Source organism: Mus musculus, chromosome 1 (assembly GCF_000001635.26).
Source record: "Mus musculus strain C57BL/6J chromosome 1, GRCm38.p6 C57BL/6J".
Taxonomy (NCBI): domain Eukaryota; kingdom Metazoa; phylum Chordata; class Mammalia; order Rodentia; family Muridae; genus Mus; species Mus musculus.
In genome coordinates this window covers 8,423,119-8,445,306 of record NC_000067.6, presented here as the reverse complement: position 1 = coordinate 8,445,306, position 22,188 = coordinate 8,423,119, and the positions used below count along the sequence as shown (strand labels likewise).

The 22,188-nt window shown below is 38.0% G+C and overlaps 1 protein-coding gene across 12 annotated transcripts in view; it reads left to right on the top strand.

The window, feature by feature from the left end:
• Sntg1 (syntrophin, gamma 1) overlaps nt 1–22,188 on the top strand; it is a 941,919-nt gene that overhangs the window by 856,351 nt on the left and 63,380 nt on the right. For all 12 annotated transcript variants that reach the window (XR_001778003.2, XM_006495573.4, XM_017312321.2 and 9 more), the window contains one exon: nt 188–280. Coding sequence is in view for 11 of the 12 variants with exons in the window: in XM_006495573.4 (XP_006495636.1) it covers nt 188–280 (93 nt within the window). In the remaining variant the exon portion in view is untranslated. Of the gene's footprint in view, nt 1–187; nt 281–22,188 lie in introns of those variants that run through there.

Genomic DNA, 22,188 nt, shown 5'->3' with positions numbered 1-22,188 from the left:
ACAAGTAAAATTATAATGCTGTGGATCAAACCTAGGGTCTTACTCATGTTAGGAATATATTCTACTACTGAGCCATACTCTAGTCAGCTACTAGTATTACATTCATAGAGATTAGATCTCATATTCCCTTTGATAATGAGTTTATATAAGCCACATGGAAACTACCAATATTCTTTGTTTTCTCCAGTGCAAGACCTATGCATGTGTGTTGGAGAGTCACTTAATGGGCCTCACTATTGACTTCAGCACAGGCTTCATCTGCTTTGACGCAGCAACAAAGGTAATATGCATCAGGTGGCAGGAGAAATAGGTACCAAAACGGTCACTCAAGAATGCATGAAAAGCCTTTGAACTACTTGCAGCCTTTAAAATAATTGTATGTTGGATTTATGATCTTCAATTTTATCTATGGAACATAAACTATTAAAACAATGTTCATGCAAGCAATTATAGCAAAGTAATTTCATGCCACTCTGTCCATATATACATATAAATATAGAAAGAGACTATTGGTAAATCTTTTATATAGAGAGATGTATTATAGGTCAGTAGATCATAGATAATAGATGAATAAATGATACATTGATGAGGTAACAGAAAATATACACTGATAGATGATAAATGATAGGTACTGATTTATTCTCCTTTCTTAAAAATATATCTTTATATATTTGGAACAATTTCTTCCTTTGCCAATGATTTTCTAGAGATTCTTCATAATTTTTTTCTGAGTCAAATATAGATGATGAATGTATGAAAAACATTTTATTCAGTTTTATAGTTGATATCTTAAAATTAGTTGCAGAATGGTGGGTGTTTGGAATTTCTACTAGATACCTGTTATAAACACATGACTTAATATGAGTGCTGTGTGTTCTGATGGCTTTCACATTTTCAACATACTCTGGTCCATTGGAACAGTAATAGCCTTTCTTCAGCAGTATTATCTATAGTCATTCTTGTTTATCATCGTGTAATATGTAAAAATTAAGGTATTACACATCATTATTATCAGTTTGAAATGATCTTACACCTCTTCTGGTTCTGATCTCTTAGTCCTTGCTGCAGTATCTTCTTTGGGCTTTGAAATTTAGAGAAAGAGTCTTGCTAGTATCTCCATCAAAAGAAGGACTAGCGTAGTGTAAGTGGAACCATACCCTCCCACTGTTTCAGTGATTAATAAATAACCTGTTATAAACTTTCTCTCAGGTTAATGTGTGCACAAAATTTTTGAAAGAAAATTTATAACAAATAATACAATGATACATGCATGAGGAAGATAGAATATAGTTTGTTTAAGAAAGAAGTAGATCTATAGGTGTGTCAAGCTGGTAATGAAAGTAGCAAACCTAGAATATGTACAGAGTAATTATGATGGTTCAAGATGCAGCACCTATGATTGCCATTCACAAAGTCCCAACTGTCCACGGACTGCTAGTGGAGGTTTGGTGTTCACAGGAAAACCCAATGTTACGTGTAGAAGAACATATTCTATCACAAAGAATGTGTCCTTTGTGTGATACATAAAGGATATTCATTAATTAAGAATTCCTGATGTAGCAACATTTCTGATACTTTACTATCAAGATTCATATCAAGTGAAAATAAGCCTGTATTACTGTAATGAAGTAACTGATTTACTGATTAATTAACCTGAGTATTAATTTGCCAAATATACTCAGCTATTGATTAAACTGACTTGAAAAAAATCCTTTAAAATGAGAAAGTTTGTTTATTAAATAAGAATGAGTATCCCAAAAGTCCATTCTCGGTCATGTCTTAGTCTCTAAGATTTATTTGATGAAGTTGATAATTTTTATGTTACTTCCATTGTAAAAAGTAACAGCCTGATTAAAAGAAAATGCACACACTATAATCTTCACTATTATGGTACATGTTGACAGTCTTAAGGATAGTCACAGAATGGGGTTACTATTTCCAAATTCACTTTGGACATTTTATCTTACTCTCAGAAGAAACTTTCTATTTATTATTCTTTGTATCTTTAACTTTTTTAGAATTTTTAAAAACTACATATATAGTTTATTTGAAAATTTTGCCTACATGTATGTCTATGAACCACATCCAAGCAGCACCCATGTAGACCAGAAAACTAATCAAGACCTCTGGAACTAGGTGGAATTATCCATAAAGTTGTATGCCTTATGGTTGCTGGGAGCCAAACCCAGGTCCTCTGCAAGGGCAACAAGTGCTATTAACTGTTCATCCATCTCTCTAGCCAGGAGATCATTTAAAAAAAAATTTTTATTAGGTATTTTCCTCATTTACATTTCCAATGCTATCCCAAAAGTCCCCCATACCCCCCCTACTCCCCTACCCACCCACTCCCACTTCTTGGCCCTGGCATTCCCCTGTAATGAGGCATATAACGTTTGCATGACCAATGGGCCTCTCTTTCCACTAGGCCATCTTCTGATACATATGCAGCTAGAGACACGAGCTATGGGGGGTACTGGTTAGCTCATATTGGTTTTTTTTTATTAGGTATTTTCCTCATTTACATTTTCAATGCTATCCCAAAGGTCCCCCATACCCACACCCCCCAATCCCCTACCCACCCACTCCCCCTTTTTGGCCCTGGCGTTCCCTGTACTGGGGCATATAAAGTTTGCAAGTCCAATGGGCCTCTCTTTGCAGTGATGGCCGACTAGGCCATCTTTTGATACATATGCAGCTAAAGACAAGAGCTCCCGGGTACTGGTTAGTTCATATTGTTGTTCCACCTATAGAGTTGCAGTTCCCTATAGCTCCTTGGGTAATTTCTCTAGCTCCTCCATTAGGAGCCGTGTGACCCATCCAATAGCTGACTGTGATCATCCACTTCTGTGTTTGCTAGGCCCCGGCATAGTCTCACAAGAGAGAGCTATAACTGGGTCCTTTCAGCGAAATCTTGCTAGTGTATGCAATGGTGTCAGCATTTGGAAGCTGATTATGGGATGGATCCCTGCATATGGCAGTCACTAGATGGTCCATCCTTTCGTCACAGCTCCAAATTTTGTCTCTGTAACTCCTTCTATGGGTGTTTTGTTCCCATTTCTAAGAAAGGGTAAAGTGTCCACACTTTGGTCTTCGTTCTTCTTGAATTTCATGCGCTTGGCAAGTTGTATCTTATATCTTGGGTATCCTAAGTTTCTGGGCTATTATCCACTTATCAGTGAGTACATATTGTGCGAGTTCCTTTGTGATTGGGTTACTTCACTCAGGATGATACCCTCCAGGTCCATCCATTTGCCTAGGAATTTCATAAATTCGTTCCTTTTAATAGCTGAGTAGTACTCCATTGTGTAAATATACCACATTTTCTGTATCCATTCTTCTGTTGAGGGGCATCTGGGTTCTTTCCAGCTTCTGGCTATTATAAACAAGGCTGCTATGAACATAGTGGAGCATGTGTTCCTCTTACCGGTTGGGACATCTTCTGGATATATGCCCAGGAGAGGTATTACGGGATCCTCCGGTAGTACTAAGTCCAATTTTCTGAGGAACCGCCAGACTGATTTCCAGAGTGGTTGTACAAGCTTGCAATCCCACCAACAATGAAGGAGTGTTCCCCTTTCTCCACATCCTCGCCAACATCTGCTGTCACCTGAGTTTTTAATCTTAGCCATTCTGACTGGAGTGAAGTGGAATCTCAGTGTTGTTTTGATTTGCATTTCCCTGATGATTAAGGATGTTGAACATTTTTTCAGGTGTTTCTCTGCCATTCGGTATTCCTCAGGTGAGAATTCTTTGTTCAGCTCTGAGCCCCATTTTTTAATGGGGTTATTTGATTTTCTGGAGTCCGCCTTCTTGAGTTCTTTATATATATTGGATATTAGTCCCCTATCCGATTTGGGATAGGTAAAGATCCTTTCCCAATCTTTTGGTGGCCTTTTTGTCTTATTGACGGTGTCTTTTGCTTTACAGAAGCTTTGCAATTTTATGAGGTCCCATTTATCGATTCTTGATCTTATAGCACAAGCCATTGCTGTTCTATTCAGGAATTTTCCCCCTGTACCCATATCTAAGAGGCTTTTCCCTACTTTCTCCTCTATAATTTTCAGTATCTCTGGTTTTATGTGGAGTTCCTTAATCCACTTAGATTTGACCTTAGTACAAGGAGATAGAAATGGATCAATTCGCATTCTTCTACATGATAACCGCCAGTTGTGCCAGCACCATTTGTTGAAAATGCTGTCTTTCTTCCACTGGATGGTTTTAGCTCCCTTGTCAAAGATCAAGTGACCATAGGTGTGTGGGTTCATCTCTGGGTCTTCAATTCTGTTCCATTGGTCTACTTGTCTGTCACTATACCAGTACCATGCAGTTTTGATCACAATTGCTCTGTAGTACAGTTTTAGGTCCAGCATGGTGATTCCACCAGAGGTTCTTTTATCCTTGAGAAGAGTTTTTGCTATCCTCGGTTTTTTGTTATTCCAGATGAATCTGCTGATTGCCCTTTCTAATTCGTTGAAGAATTGAGTTGGAATTTTGATGGGGATTGCATTGAATCTGTAGTTTGCTTTTGGCAAGATAGCCATTTTTACAATGTTGATCCTGCCAATCCATGAGCATGGGAGTTCTTTCCATCTTCTGAGATCTTCTTTAATTTCTTTCTAGAGACTTGAAGTTCTTATCATACAGATCTTTCACTTCCTTAGTTAGAGTCACGCCAAGGTATTTTATGGAAGCAATCCCACTAAAATCAGGGACTAGACAAGGCTGTCCCCTCTCACCCTACCTATTCAACATTGTACTTGAAGTCCTAGCCAGAGCAATTAGACAACAAAAGGAGATCAAGGGGATACAAATTGGAAAGGAAGAAGTCAAAATATCACTTTTTGCAGATGATATGATAGTATATATACGTGACCCTAAAAATTCCACCAGAGAACTCCTAAGCCGGATAAACAGCTTCAATGAAGTAGCTGCATATAAAATTAACTCACACAAGTCAATGGCCTTTCTGTATACAAAGGATAAACAGGCTGAGAAAGAAATTAGGGAAACAACACCCTTCTTAATAGTCACAAATAATATAGTTCATATTGTTGTTCCACCTATAGGGTTGCAGACCCCTTTAGCTCCTTGGGTACTTTCTCTAGCTCCTTAACTGGGGGCCCTGTGTTCCATCCAATAGCTGACTGTGAGCATTCACTTCTGTGTTTGCTAGGCCCCAGCATAGTCTCACAAGAGACAGCTATATCAGGGTCCTTTCAGCAAAATCTTGCTAGTGTATGCACTGGTGTCTGCATTTGGAGGCTGATTATGGGATGGATCCCCGGATATGGTAGTCTTTAGATATTCCATCCTTTCCTCTCAGCTCCAAACTTTGTCTCTGTAACTTCTTCCATGGGTGTTTTGTTCCCAATTCTAAGAAGGGGCAAAGTGTCCACACTTTGGTCTTCATTCTTCTTGAGTTTCATGTGTTTTATATCTTGTATCTTGGGTATTCTAAGTTTCTGGGCTAATATCCACTTATCAGTGAGTACATATCATGTGAATTCTTTTGTGACTGGGTAACCTCACTCAGGATGATGCCCTCCAGGTCCATCCATTTGCCTAGGAATTTCATAAATTCATTCTTTTTAATAGCTGAGTAGTACTCCATTGTGTAAATGTACCACATTTTTTGTATCCATTCCTCTGTTGAGGGGCATCTGGGTTCTTTCCAGCTTCTGGCTATTATAAATAAGGCTGCTATGAACATAGTGGAGCGTGTGTCTTTCTTACCAGTTGGAACATCTTCTGGATATATGCCCAGGAGAGGCATTGTGGAGTCCTCCATTAGTACTATGTCAAATTTTCTGAGGAATCGCCAGACTGATTTCCAGAGTGGTTGTACAAGCTTGCAATCCCACCAGCAATGGAGGAGTGATCCTCTTTCTCCACATCCTCGCCAGCATCTGCTGTCACCTGAATTTTGGATTTTAGTTATTCTGACTCCTGTGAGATGGAATCTCGGGTCTGTTTTGATTTGCATTTCCCTGATGATTAAGGATGTTCAACATTTTTTCAGGTACTTCTCAGCCATTCAGTATTCCTCAAGTGATAATTCTTTGTTTAGCACTGAGCTCCCTTTTTAAATGGGGTTATGTTATTTCTGCAGTCCACCTTCTTGAGTTCTTTATATATATTAGATATTAGTCCCCTATCTGATGTAGGATAGGTAAAGATGCTTTCCCAGTCTTTTGGTGGCCTTTTTTTCTTATTAACGGTGTCTTTGCCTTAAACAAGCTTTGCAATTTTATGAGGTCTCATTTGTCAATTCTCGATCATACAGCACAAGCCATTGCTGAGAAATTTTTCCCCTGTGATCATATCTTCAAGGCTTTTCCCCACTTTCTCCTCTATAAGTTTCACTGTATCTGGTTTTATGTGCAGTTCCTTGATCCACTTAGATTTGACCTTAGTATAAGGAGTTAGGAATCGATCAATTCGCATTCTTCTACATGTTAACTGCCAGTTGTTCCAGCACCATTTGTTGAAAATGCTGTCTTTTTTCCACTGGATGGTTTTAGCTCCCTTGTCAAAGATCAAGTCACCATAGGTGTGTGTGTTCATTTCTGGGTCTTCAATCCTATTCCACTGGTCTACTTATCTGTCGCTATACTAGTACCATGCAGTTTTTATCACAATTGCTCTGTAGTACAGCTTTAGGTCAGGCATGGTGATTCCACCAGAGGTTCTTTTATCCTTGAGAAGAGTTTTTGCTATCTTAGGTTTTTTGTTATTCCAGATGAATTTGTAGATTGCTCTTTCTAATTCGGTGAAGAATTGAGTTGGAATTTTGATGGGGATTCCATTGAATCTGTAAATTGCTGTTGGCATACAGCCATTTTTACAATGTTGATCCTGCCAATCCATGAGCATGGGAGATCTTTCCATCTTCTGAGATCTTCTTTAATTTCTTTCTTCAGAGACTTGAAGTTCTTATTATATAGATCTTTCAGTTCCTTAGTTAAAGTCACGCCAAGCTATTTTATATTATTTGTGACAATTGAGAATGGTGTTGTTTCCCTAATTTCTTTCTCAGCCTGTTTATTATTTGTGTAGAGAAAGGCCATTGACTTGTTTGAGTTAATTTTATATCCAGCTACTTCACCAAAGCAGTTTATCAGGTTTAGGAGTTCTCTGGTGGAATTTTTAGGGTCACTTATATATACTATCATATCATCTGCAAAAAGTGATATTTTGACTTCATCTTTTCTAATTTGTATCCCCTTGATCTCCTTTTGTTGTCAAATAGCTCTAGCTAGGACTTCAAGTACTATGTTGAATAGGTAGGGAGAAAGTGAGCAGCCTTGTCTAGTCCCTGATTTTAGTGGGATTGCTTCCAGCTTCTCAACATTTACTTTGATGTCAGCTACTGGCTTGCTGTAGATTGCTTTTATCATGTTGAGGTATGGGCCTTGAATTCCTGATCTTTCAAAGACTTTTATCATGAATGGCTGTTGGATTTTGTCAAATTCTTTCTCAGCATCTAACAAGATGATCATGTGGATTTTGTCTTTGAGTTTGTTTACATAATGGATTACGTTGATGGATTTCCATATATTAACCATCCCTGCATCTCTGGAATAAAACCTACTTGGTCAGGATGGATGATTGCTTTAATGTGTTCTTGGATTCGGTTAGCAAGAATTTTATTGAGTATTTTTGCATCGATATTCGTAAGGGAAATTGGTCTGAAGTTCTCTATCTTTGTTGGATCTTTCTGTGGTTTAGGTATCAGAGTAATTGTGGCTTCAAAGAATGAGTTGGGTAGAGTTCCTTCTACTTCTATTTTGTGGAATAGTTTGTGCAGAACTGGAATTAGATCTTCTTTGAATGTCTGATAGAACTCCACACTAAACCCATCTGGTCCTAGGCTTTTTTTTTGGCTGGGAGACTATTAATGACTGCTTCTATTTCTTTAGGGGATATGGGACTGTTTAGATCGCTAACATGATCCTGATTCAACTTTGGTACCTGGTATCTGTCTAGAAATTAGTCCATTTCATCCATGTTTTCCAGTTTTGATGAGAATAGCCTTTTGTAGAAGGATCTGATGATGTTTTGGATTTCTTCAGGATCTGTGTTATATCTCCCCTTTCATTTTTGATTTTGTTAATTAGGATGCTGTCCCTGTGCCCTCTAGTGAGTCTAGATAAGGGTTTATCTCTCTTGTTGATTTTCTCAAAGAATCAACTCCTCGTTTGGTTAATTCTTTGAATAGTTCTTCTTGTTTCCACTTTGTTGATTTCACCCCTGAGTTTGATTATTTCCTTCCATCTACTCCTCTTGGGTGAATTTTCTTCCTTTTTTTTCTAGAGCTTTTAGATGTGTTGTCAAGCTGCTAGTGGTAAAGTAGAAGATAGGATCAAATCAAAGAGCCAGAAATAAACCCACACATCTACAGACTCTATATGTTTGATAAAGAAGTTAAAATCCTACATTCAATGTAAAAGGGAGAACATCTTCAAGAAATGGTGGTGGTGTAACTGGATGTCTACATGTAGAAGAACACAAATAGATCCATATTTATCATCCTGCACAAATCTCTAGTCCAAATGGATCAAAGACCTCAAGACAAAGCCAGAGACACTAAATCTAATAGAAGAGAAAGTGGGGAATAGCCTTGAACTTGTTGGTCCAAGAGAAAATTTCCCGAACAGAATTCCAATGGTTCAGGCACTAAGATCAGCAATTGATAAATTGGGACTCATGAAACTGAACAGCTTCTGTAAGGCAAAGGATACTCTCATTAGGACAAAATGACAGCGTACAGATTTGGAAAAATCTTTACCAACCCCACATCTGACATAGGGCTAATATCTAAAATATATAAACAACTCAAGAAGTTAAAAGTTAGTTGGATGAATCTCAGAAGAGACCTTGAACTTTGGACTTTTAACATTGTTGAGACTGCTACAGACTATGAGGACTTTGAAAGTTGGACTAAATACATTTGCATTAGGCTATGTTTAAGTATGGCTCCCATAGACTCATGTTTTTGAACAAGTCTATGAGGGCTAGGGAGTGGAATGTGATGGTTTGTATATTCTTGGACTAGAGAGTGGCACCGTCTGGAGGTGTGGCCTGGTTGGAATAGGTGTGTCACTGTGGGTGTGGGCTTAAGACTCTCACCCCAGTTGCCTGGAAGTCAGTCTTCCACTAGCAGCCTTTGAATGAAGACAGAACTCTCAGCTCTGCCTTTGTCATGCCTGTCTGGATACTGTCATGCTCCCACCTTGATGATAATGGACTGAACCTCTGAACCTGTAAGCCAGCCCCAAGCACAAGTTGTTTTTTTATAAGTCTTGCGTTGGTCATGGTGTCTGTTCACAGCAGTAAAACCGTAACTAAGACAGATAACAAATAACACAAGTAGAAAATGGTATATAAAACTAAGCAGAGAATTCTCTAAAAAGGAATATTGAATAGCCTAGAAGTAGCTAAAGAAATGTTCAATCTCCTTAGTTGTAGCATGTGTAGTTTTTTGTACCAAAAAAAAAAAAAAAAAATCCCATGCTAAATCCAGCAATGTCCTGGCATGAGCAGTCTCTGTTTGTTCTTATCCAGGTGCATAGCCTGAGACTGTGGCTTTGTATTTCCCCTAGCCAACACCTCTCCAACAAACACCAGCTCTGCCTCTCCAGAGCTCTGAGATCACTCTCTTGCCAGCCCACCACCCCATTGCCAGATGCAGGTGCCCTTTCACCAGCCAGCCTGCACTCCACTGTGGTTACCTCTCCCCTGTAGCTCTGTCCTTTGCCTAATCTTTCTGTTTCAAAGCCTGGCTGAATTCTGCCCCAGCTATGTTCTTTACCTCCTTCCTACCTGAGTCACTGTGAGTGGAAAACACCAGACAATCTTAGTTTAAAATCAACAGATGACACAACCACTGGGCATGAGATCTATTGTGCTAAACTCATCAACTATTCTATGTTGGAAATTCTTCTGGTGGCAGAGGTTGCCACCAGGTCTAACAGTTCCCAATCTACATACTGCAAACCCTTGCTCTCTGCCTTACCATTAAAAGAAGGTCATTCCTTCCTTGTCCCCTTTTCCTCTCTCAGACCAGGAAAGCTTGTCTCCTCCTCTTTGCCCAGTGATTGGCTATATGTCGTCTTTATTAGCTAAACAATTAATTAGGGATGATTCCCCTACACTTAGACATCAGGAAAATGCAAATAAAAATGACTCTGAGATTCTACATTATAGCCATCAGAATGGTTAAGATCAAAACTCAACCTGCTAGAGAGGTTGTAGAGCAAGGGGAACACTCCTCCACTGCTGATGGGAGTACAAACTTGTACAATCAATTTGGTGTTTTTTCAGAGGATTGAGAATAGTTCTACCTCAAGACCTAGCTATATAACTCCTGGGAATATACTCAAATGATGTTTCATGTCGCCAGAAGGACACTTGCTTAACTATGTTCATAGCAGATTTATTACAAATAGCTAGGAACTAGAAACAACCTAGATGCTCCTCAACTGAAAATGGATAAAGAAAATGTGGTCCTTGTACACAAATGAATACTACTCGGCAATTAAAACCAAGGACATTGTGAACTTCATAGGTAAATGATAGAACTAGAAAATATCCTGAGAGGTAACCCAGTTCCAAAAGGACACACATGGTCTGTACTCACTTAAAGTGGATACTAGTCATAAAATAAAGGATAATTATGATAAGATCAACAGACCCAAAGAAGCCAAATAACAAGGAAGGCCCAAGGGAGGATCGTTGAGTCTTTCTCAGAAGGGAAAACAAAATAGATATTGGAAGTCGACAGAAGGAGGGGACTGGGTAGAAGGGTGATATGGAGGGAAGTCATATGTAGGGAAAGCAGGAGAGAGAGAAGGAATTTGGCTGCTATGGGTGTGGGAGAGGCCTCAGAAGGTCGATGAGGGTGACTCTAGCTGAGACCCATAGCAGTAAGGGATATGGAAGCTGAAATGGCCACTTCCTGTTGTCAGACAGGACTCCCAGTGGAGAAATAAAGATAGCAACCCACACATAAAACCTTTGACTCAAAATATTTCCTGCCTGCAAGTTGTGAAGGGAAAAAGAGCAGAAGTAATGTCCAACCAATGACTGCCCTAAACTGAGACCAGTTCCTGACACTATTAATGATACTCTATTATGCTTGCAGACAGGAACCTAGCATAACTCCTCTGAGAAGTTCCACTAAGCAGCCAATGGAAAAAGATAGAAAAACTCAGACCCAAACATTAGATGGAGTTTGGGGAGTATTTCAGGAATAGAAGAAAGATTTGGGGACCCAAAGATGACAGGGACTCCATGGAAAAACTAACATCATCATCTAACTTGGACCCCTAAGGGACAGCAAGCAGAGAGTGAGCATGGCCTAGACAATGTATATATATATACATGTACTGGCTAGTTTTGTGTCAACTTGACACAGCCAGAGTTATTACAGAGAACGGAGCTTCAGTTGAGGAAATGCCCCCATGAGATCCAACTGTAAGGCATTTTCTCAATTAGTGATCAAGGGGAAAAGGCCCTTTGTGGGTGAGACCATCCCTGGGCTGGTAGTCTCAGTTCTATAAGAGAGCAGGCTGAGCAAGCCAAGGGAAGCAAGCCAGTAAGGAACATCCCTCCATTGCCTCTGCATCAGCTCCTGTTTCCTGACCTGCTTGATTTCCAGTCCTGACTTCCTTGGTGATGAACAGCAGTATGGAAGTGTAAGCCGAATAAACCCTTTCCTCCCCAACTTGCTTCTTGCTCATAATGTGTGTGTAGGAATAGAAACCCTGACTAAGACTATATATATATATATATATAGCAGTTGAGCAGCTTGGTCTTCATGTGGGTCCCCCAACAACAGGAGAACAGGAGCAGGGGCTTGGCCTGAGCCTATTGCTTGCCTTCCTATAGATCCTGTGCCCCTAAATGGACTACCTCCTCTGGTTTCAGTGAAGTAGGGGACGGACGTGAGTAAGGGGGTACTGCAAGGAGAGAAAGGGCTGATATTGGGATTTAAAGTGAATAAATAAATATATTTTTAAAAGAATACTTGACTTAAATATTTTCAATTAATTTAATTTATTTTATATTGAAATTATTAATTAGTTTGCATACAAGTATTTTTTATTAATTTGAAGATAAATCTTGGAAAACTTCACGTATTAATTGAATAAATGAGGTGTTCTTTTTTTTTTTTTTTTTTGGTGGTTTTGAGACAGGGTTTCTCTGTGTAGCCTGGGCTGTCCTGGAACTCACTCAGTAGATCAGGCTGGCCTTGAACTCAGAGATCCGCCTGCCTCTGCCTCCCAAGTGGTGGGGTTAAAGGCGTGTGCCACCACACCCGGCTAAATGAGCTATTCTTAAACATTATAACATAATGCTGAAATTAGCAGTATTTAACCATTATTTCTAAGTATCCCATAAGTCAGTGGATTTTGTCTCAACCACAAACATGTTATTTTCTGTAGGCAAGTAATCTGTGTTAGGAGATATTGTGTTTCAGTGAATTGCTTCATGATCAGCGTAAAGAGAGAAAAGCAGGTTTTGGCACAAAGTTTCAGAACCTCTAGCCTACAAATCAATACTTTGTTTATTCTGGACTTGTAGTAGGGCAGCACTGAATGACAAGGAAGACAAAAAGATGAGAGCCCCTTGAATTCTTTGTGAACATGGCCTTAATGACCAAGCTTCTCCTAGTAGGTTCTCTGCACATATGTAGAGATAGCACATAGTTGAGCTGTTCATAAAACACCTCTGCAGTGTGGTCTTAGGGAGAACCTTTAACATTTGGGCCTTTGGAAGACTCTTCTCCAAACCATAGCTAAATCCATTATGCTTGCTTTTTGTTTTGATTTACTCTAACATAAATATGCTATTCCTGTCTTCTGAACATGGTACCCAAAAGGACTCTGCATATGAGAAAGCCACTGTTAAGTTTACTGTCTTCGCTGCTGATAGATAACTGTGAAGTTCTGCCACTATGAGGATTTCCTTCCATTTGATAGTAGTAGATTCCTGTGCTGCATGGAATTCTATGCCTTGGTGTGTCACACGATGCTCAATTTATGATGGGCAGCTCAGGTCAGGGTAAGTGGGTCACCCATTGTCAAATACTGTTTCCAGTAAGGCCAAATAGCAGACTAAGAGCTTTATTTCAACGGGAGAACAGTTGTCTGCAGATGTTGGTATGGCCTTGCTCCAAAATCCAAAGGTTCTTCTGTGATTCACCTTATATGACCTACCAAAGGCAGTCTCTCTGACACTGACACCTGAAATACCACCGGGTCTGCTGGATCATATGGCCCAAGTGGTAGAGCAGCTTGTTCAGCAGCCTAGATCTGCTGAAAAGCCTTCTATTCCAGCCCCCACACAAATCTGGCATATTTCCAAGTCACATGGTATATGGGCTGGGGTAACACACCCAAGGGAGGAATGTGCTGTCTCCAGAATCCAAATAGGTCCATTAAATGTGGTGTTTCTTCTTGGTAGGAGGGACCTGGTGAAATAAATTATCATTCAGCTTAGAAGGAATATTTCTGCATGACCCACACCACTAGACTCCTAAAAATTTTACTGTCTTCTGCACTGGCCACACTGGAGCTTAAAAAAGAGATGTTGTGGGAACCACTGCTATTGCATGGTTCAAGTCCTTGATGGTGGCATTAATTTCTGCAATTTCTCTAGGGATGTGATTTTTTTATTTATTATTTTCTTTAGCAGGGTCAATTCTAAAGTCTTCCAGTTAGCACTTTCAACCATAATAGCTCTCACTGCACAGGTAAGGGAACTAATGTGAGAATTCTGGCCAGCTTCTAAGTATATCTATTCCAACTACATATTCTGGGACTAGGCAAATAACAAAACGATATGTTCAAAGGTCAACTGTACCTATTGTGTGTCAGACTTCAGCCAAATCTCCATTAATCACCTGACCTCAATAAGCCCCTACTTTAAGTGGAGGAGTAAAATATATTTGGAGATCTCTTGGAATCAACATAAGTTCAGAACCAGTATCCTATAGACTCCAGAAAATCTGATTGTTTTCTTCTCATAGTAAAAGGCTTTTACTTTTGTAAAAGGTTGTAGGTCCCTCTGGGGGAAGGACTGAAGAAATGCTGCAGTAAAATTTTTGGAATTTTTATCAAGTTCCTTCCTCAGGGGAACCTAGCTGTCCCTTTATTCAAGGGGTTCATTGCTGGTCTGAAAACTGGCTCAAGTCTGGAAATTTATTCATGGACTACGCTTGCCTTTTTGCCACCATCCAGAATAGCCTTTATTTCATTTGTTTGAGAATCTTTCTGCTCAATAGGCTCTTTATATATTTCATTCCTGGAAACATTATGAGTGATTAGCTTGTACCAAAAGTTTATGTGAATCATGCCATCATAAAATCCCTTTTGCCTGTGCTGATCATTACATGTTAAATTATTATGGTCATAACTTTCTCTGTAATACTCATTATGATAACTATGATCACCTTTGTTTTTGTTGATTGAGAGCTGCTACCTGGCACTACCATGGGTCAAACTGATTGCATATAATATGTCCAATTGAGCAGTAACATCTCCAACTCTCTAAATTCTGCCACAAGGAAAAGGACAACAAAACTCTGCAAATATTCTGGTGTCTCTCTCACCAATTTGCATTTTATAGGATTAGTACAGGTCATGCCTTCTGGGCCTTCCCATTGTGGAGGACTAGATTTTGCACACATGCCCACTCTAGCATTGCAATTTCTCTGACCCTTAAAATCCTTTCATCAACACTAAGCCAGGGGATATAAAGCATCTCCAATTCCCTCCCAGGAGGCCATCTTTTGACAAATGCTTCAGCATTGTTTTTTTAAAATTTTGATACTTTCCTAAATTTTTTTAATTTTTAGTTTTTTAATTTTGAATTTTTAACTTTTTATTTTTATATCTTTTCCAATTGAAGGAGCTTGCATATTAAACATTGAATCTCCACTGAGAGGAACCATATCAATAAACTCAGCCTGATGCGGTTTTATGTTCCTTCTACCATTATAACACAACCTTAAAATTTGTTCCCAAATATATTCCCCAGACTTCTGTTTGAACAAGTTTGCAGATTCCTTAAGCTCTTTAGTAGTGTATGAAGATGCTATCTCTTATATCCAGCTGTCTCTAGAAGTGTGTTTGTTTCCAGAGCCGTAACTAACTATTTAAGTGGTAATGGTTCAAAAAGAAAGGATGCATAATTAGAAGGGATGATTACCAGTATCAGTTGCAAGACTGGAATTGTCTTGTGATGAGAAATAAAAGCAATGAAAACAATCCACAGAAAATAAAAATAAATCATTGCACTTTGGTTTGAATGTATATTTCCATTTTAAACTTACATTGGGGCTAGAAATGTATCTCAGTGCTGTAGTACTGATGTGGCATGCACACAGGATTGGGTTATATTCTAAACAATACAAATTCATATACTGGAATGGCAGACTTTGCTTCTCAAGATGGCAACAGTAGAATTTAGGTGGCAGTGTAGTGGAAGTGAGGCAGAAAGAGAGAAAATTATTTCTAGATGATATGGTGGCTTTCTCTATGTACTCTATGGAGTTTGTAAGCACTCAATCAAACCCTACCACTTGCAATAAATTTTAGGTTTTGAAAAGGGAACTGTATCTTATTTAACAGTCCTAGTGCCTGACATTGTTCATCACAAAGCCCATACCAGCATGCCTAGAGCTCCCTGCATGCCAAGCACTGCTCCATCACAATCTCTTTCTCTAGCAATTGTTTTCTGCTTTTACAAAGTTAGTGAAAAAAATTATGAATCCTTGAAGTTTTCTGTGCTTTAGACAAACTAAAGTTCCGTCTCTTAGTTATATAGGTACTACTTAATTTTTTTAAAAAAAATACAGTACATAAACAATAATAAATAGCATATTAATCTAGTTGTTAGTTTTTGTTTTGTCAATGTGACAAAAACTGGAGTTATCTGAGAAGAGGCAACTACAAATGAGAAAATATCTCCAGAAGATTGGGCCACTAAGCTACATCAGACCACTCCTCTCAGTCAAATCCTGACCATCTCTCTTCATGGTCTAGCCTACATCAGGGAACTTCTTGCAGCAAATGGAGATCAATACAAAAAAAAAACCCACAAGCAATCAAAATGAAGAATTTTAGAACACTCCAATACATATGGCTCAGGGAATGTTGAAGAAGAGGGACTGGTAAAATTGAAAGAGCCAGAGGTTCAGGACGTCTGCTATGAGATATGTCTCTTAGTAATGTCAGAAGCTGGGGTCATGACTTAATTGTATATGAATTTAGCTCTATAATCTCAATTCTGGACTTTTTGATTGAACCTGATTTTAGACTCTCCATGAAATCTAGATGGTTTTATTCATTTTACTTTCTTCTATTACTAATTTCAGTAACCTCTTTTATTTATATTGTGTCTTCCCGATGATATTCCTTGTAATATTTATCAAGCACCTTTTTGTGATAAATCCCCTGTTTTATGACCACTACTCGACACTAGGAATAAAATAAGAGACAAAGCCTAAAATCTGCTACAAAGATCAGGGCTCGAGTGATTGCTTTTACATTGTAGAGGGAAACTACAGCTTTATGTAGGCACAAGTACTTCTCTCTGCCTCTATATCTACATGACTCACTCGTGGTGTACAGTAATATCCCATGAGGTTCAGTCTAGTCTATAGTGTGTGCTTCACTTGGGCTGAAAGCCTTGCAGAGTTCTGGCCTTTACTTGCATTTTAAATTATCTTCTGCTCTGCCCCAGGTTTGATAGCTCAGACTTATGCTATTCAAATGCATAGGATATCATTGATTCTAAAATTTTCTTCAAAAACATACTCACTGCTGGTCAGAATTCAGGGCTTTCCTATTATGAGTGTATATTGTCAGTTCACTTCTGTAGGGACTAGAATTAGGTCAGGACAGCCCAAGACCAAGTTTCCAGAACAAAGGATATGTACTTGCCCCAAAGGGACACAAGTAGGAGATAAAGGATGAAAGAGAAGGAAACAAAGAAGAGGGGGAAGGGACATTTGTCCCTAAAGGTGGTGAGGGTGGGAGGTTCATAAAAGAGTGCCTCTGGATAGAGAGGAGACAGTCAAGGCACATAAGCAAATGGTGGTTTTTGGAGTGAAAAGGGGAAACCAACTGTTAGAATGAGGTGTTCAACTGTAATTGGGCATGTTAATTAGGTGAGCTAAAGGTTAGGTGAGCGAAAGGGATCTTTTGATTGTTGGACTTCAATACTTTGGTAGTCAACCTCAGAAGGATGAAAATTTGGTCAATAATGAAATAGACTTTGACAGCTAGATTTTGAAATATAATCTGATGTATTTTAGCAAGGTAAAGGGAATGGAGGAGAAAGACAAGGCCTGCCAGAACCATTTTTGTCATTCTCAGGCTGGATTTATTTCTTTCAACTTCTATAACAGTAGTATACAGTAAAACTTGGAAGAATTATAAACTAGAATTTCTTCCTGTAGACTAAATCATAGTTCAAAGATGGACAGTGTCTTCAATAAGGAAAAAATATGTGGATAAATAGAATACTATGTAAAGAAAGGAGTGAAGAAAAGTATACTCTCACCTAAATCTGGTATATTAGTAGTTTCCACTTTCATTCTTTATCATTTGTATAGGTATAAACTTTTGTATATTCTTGGTGCTCTACTATTCCTTGATATCTATAGCGAATAGTAAGACTACTTTTTAGATGAACCTTCAGCTTTTCCATCACTTCTATAAATTGATATCACATTTGCATATGGCACAAAACATCATCCTTTAAATCATCTCTAAATCTTAAACAACATCTGGTATAATATGGATACTGTGTGAGCCATTATGCTATGCTGTGAAAACATCAATTACATAAAATATTCTGTCTATTCAGCATAGGCACAATCTCAAGAAATCATTCTCTATTTGTGTTTATAGAGTCTTTAGAAAAGTTTAAGCATAATTATATCATTTCTGCTTCCCTTTTTTCCTACTACCTTTTCTAATCTTTACTTCATCTCAAATTCATGGTCTGTACTTCTTTAACCCAATAATCATATTTATTATATTTCTAATACATATAAATACAACATACTCATTCCATACAAAGTTTCTTGAATGTGTGTGTTTTCAACAAAAATCTGTTTTAAAATATAAGAAAAAAATATTTATTTAGGCTTCTTTTCATTCTTCTTTCTACAGCAGTATGATTTATTACTGGATATTTCAAAAATTGACCCAATCTTAATGATGCATCTTATTCAAATAAATAGTGTGGGGGAACTATTTTCACTACTCTCCCATATAGGAAAAGAAGCTTAGAATGGCATCAAAATTCTTATGAAGAAATGACAACACAGAGCTCTGTGTTTGATGATATTGATTTCTGGTTTTTCATCTTGCTCTATGAAGATCCCGATGCTAAGAAAATGAAAAGTATATACAATGGGAACTCAGTTATGTTAATTATCAATCTGTGATTAGCTGATATTTGATTAAGGAAATAGTTTCAGAAAGTCAAAAAAGCAAATGAAGATACATGAAATAATAGCCATAAATAATAGCCATAGGGAATGGAAGGTGGGATTTATTCTTATTAACTATAAAATATGAAGAATAATGTTAACAATTATAGCATCTATGTCATGGCAATAAGTATAACTATTGCATGTCTCTTGCAAGAACTGAGGTTGGGGTCTGAAAAGCGTCAGGATGATATCTCAATCCCATCCATCTCCACGGCAATGCTACTGTGAAGCTCAAGGACAGACTACAGGATGTTTCCCATATGCTCACTGGAGTGTTTAATGAGTATTAATGATATATGTTCTGACATATTAAGCAATTGTCTTCATTAAGAGAGCACACAGTGCTCATCATGCCCCTCAGTTTCTTCACACAAACTTATATTTAATCTAAAGTCATACATGCATTAATTGCTGTTTAAGATTACGTTGACACCAAAGTACCAACCTAAGGAAGAATACTGATCTCAAAACTTTGCACACTTTATATTGTAAAGGTATTATCTCTTTGCTTAAGATTAGTGCTAAATATTTTTGAGGCTATTGTGAATAAGAGTGTTTCCATGATCTTACTCAGCATATATTTTATTAAACATATAGAAAAATACTAATTTTGTAATTTGTTATTCATCTTGCCATTTTTGAAAATATTAATTATAAGTTTTCTGGTAGAAGTTTTGGTTTGTTTTATCTAGAATACCATATCATCTACAAATAAGGGTAGTTTGAGTTCTTTTTCTATTTGCATCCCTTTATTTTCCTTTTGTTCTTTTCTTTTACTGTTCTGGCTAGGAATTCATATATATATATAGATATATATATGAATTATACTGTTAGTGATAATATAATTAAATGCTTTATATATATAAAGAGCTGGAAGAAAATATTGGCAGTAACCTAGAAGATGTATATTCAGGAAAAGAATTTCTGATAAGGACAACATTTGCTCAGGAATTAAGGGAAACCATTGAACCTCATGAAACTAAAAAGTGTATGTACTGTAAATGAAAAATCTAATGTTAAGAAAGCCCACAGAGTTGGAGAGAATGCTTGCCATCTATACAACAGACAGTGGATTAGTACCCAGAAAGTATAAGACTACGAAAACACAGCAAGGAAAACAAACACCAAAATAAAAATATGTTATGGATCTGAGCAAAATTATCAAAGTAACAAGAAAATGGCTAAGAAATGTTTTGAAAGTATATATCATGCATGACTATTTTAAAAATGTAAAGTAAAGTTACTCTGAGGTTTTATCTCACCCCAAACCAGAATGAATAAGATCAAGTAATCAACTGACAAGTACTCATTTAATATTGCTGAAATTGCAATTTTGTGCACCCAGTTTTAGAAAAATTGTATAAAACTCTCAGAAAGTTGAGGACAAGTCTTATAAGACTGAGCGCTACCACTCTTGAACATGTACCCAATAGACTGCATATCTTACTAAAGAGATATCTACTCATTCATGTTCACAAATGGCTTTCTTAAAATAGCTTGGAAATAAAAATCACTTAAATAACATTCACCTGATGCACGGGTAATGAAACTGGTACATATCCACTGGGAAATCATGACATTAATAGGTAAATTGATGGATGGAAAATATAGTGAGTGCCGTATCCTAATATCAGAAATGAGTGCACATTTTCTTACCTATTTGAGGAACCTAACTCTGGATCTTTCAATGTATGTGTATGTCCTGAAGTAACCAATGAAGACAGGAAAGTTAAAGTGGACCATAGTGTGGAGTAGGGAGAAGGGATCCTATACATGGGAAGAGTATGAGGCAGGTGCTACTAAGGAGATAATGGGAAATGTAGGGATATCTTAATTGGTGAAAAGAGAAGAAGGGTAATACAGGATAATAGGGCAGGGAGAGAAAAACAATAAGGATGTTTTCAAAGGTTATAACGAAGCATTTATTTTATAAGCCTATTTAAGAGACATACATTGTGTGTATATGTGAACATGTATATGGATTATGTTTCATATATGATGGTAATTCCTTCATGAGCATGTACTTTCTGGGCTGGAGAGATGGCTCAGCCGTTAAAGGCTAGGCTCACAACCAAAAATATAAGAGCATGTACTTTCTAATGACAACAACAAAGTCCTCAGGATATGAACAACCTCCACCAAAGATGCTAATCAAAGAGACTTATGAAGCAACATAAGCTATTGTCATGGCCCTTGTTTACCTAATAGAACTTGAAAGTAAGTCTGTACTGCTGAAGACAGTGCAAACTATGGACAATAGGAATTACAAAAATCCAGAAGGAATTGATCTGCAAGCAATTTGTTTTCTTCAGATTTTCACTTATAGTATCTGAAGATGAAAAAGAATTCTTGATACATTTGAAATGTAACTCCTAAGGTTTGAGAAAAGTTGAAGAGTGGGCAGAATGATTGGTAAAAGTCAGAGAACCAGAATGCTTGCTGGATACTATCTAGTGTCCCTATAATTGACACAGAAAATGCATGTATAAAATCTGCAAAGTAAGGTTGATTGAAGAAGATGAGTATAATAGAAATATCTAACTGACACATGCAAACAATGAATATTCCACAAGACCACAACTCCAGGTTATAAAGGTAACTTTTATTCACCAGGTGTAATTGTCCTCTCAGAGGCTTACTGCTGAATAAAATCACTCTTTCTCTATCCTTCTCAACTCTGGCTGGCTGGTCCAAATCAGTTATTCAGTTACAAACTCATCTCTAAGTTGACTGGTTAAATCTGGCTTCTCTTGGCTGCTGACTGAATTGTTTTGCTTGGCCTCACACTAACTCTGGCAACCTCTTCAAATCTTCTGGTTTCTTCTCATTTTTTTTGGCTCTTTCTGTCTTCACCTGCAACCTGTCTCTGTAATACTGTTAAAACTGCTTCCTCTCTATCTCTGTCTCTCTGTGTCTCTGCCTCTGTCTCTCCCTGTCTGTCTTTGTCTCTGTCCATATCTATCCCCCTGCTCTCTCTCTTCTTTATTGGTTATTTTATTTTTCTTTACATTTCAAATAAACAAACACCTTCCTGGTTTGCCCTCTATACTCCCTATGACTTCCCCCTCTCCCTGCTTCAATGAGTGTGCTCCCCCCCCACCCACTTAACCTCCCACCCACTCCCACCTCACTACCCTAGCATTCCCCTATGCTGGGCCATTGAGCTTCCACAGGACCAAGGGCCTCCACTCCCACTGATGCCAGATAAGGCCATCCTCTGCTACATATGCAGCTGGAGCCATGGGTCCTCCATGTATACTTTTTGGTTGGTGATTCAGTTTCTGGGAGCTCTGGTGGTCTGGTGGGTTGATATTGTTGTTCTCCTTATGGGATTGCAAACCAATTTAGCTCTTTTTCCTATCCTCATGAGAATTAGGCATATCTTATTTCTGATCCATTCTGGCAAATCTTTTTTTTTCTTTTTTCTCACTTCGTCTTCCACTCAGTTAGGCATCATTGTTTTGGGATTAAAAATGTGTACTAAAGGTTTGTTTGCATTCCAGCCAGAGAGATTAAAGGTCTGTGACATGTCTGCATCCCTGCTAGATCAAAAAAATATTTTGCTAGAAGGTATTTGGATATGAACCTTTGCCAAAACAGTTATGTTACTGGGTTAAAACTCCTCTGTCTGTGGGTACAATGTTAATGGAATAGATTTTCCAAGCCCAGAAAGTAAG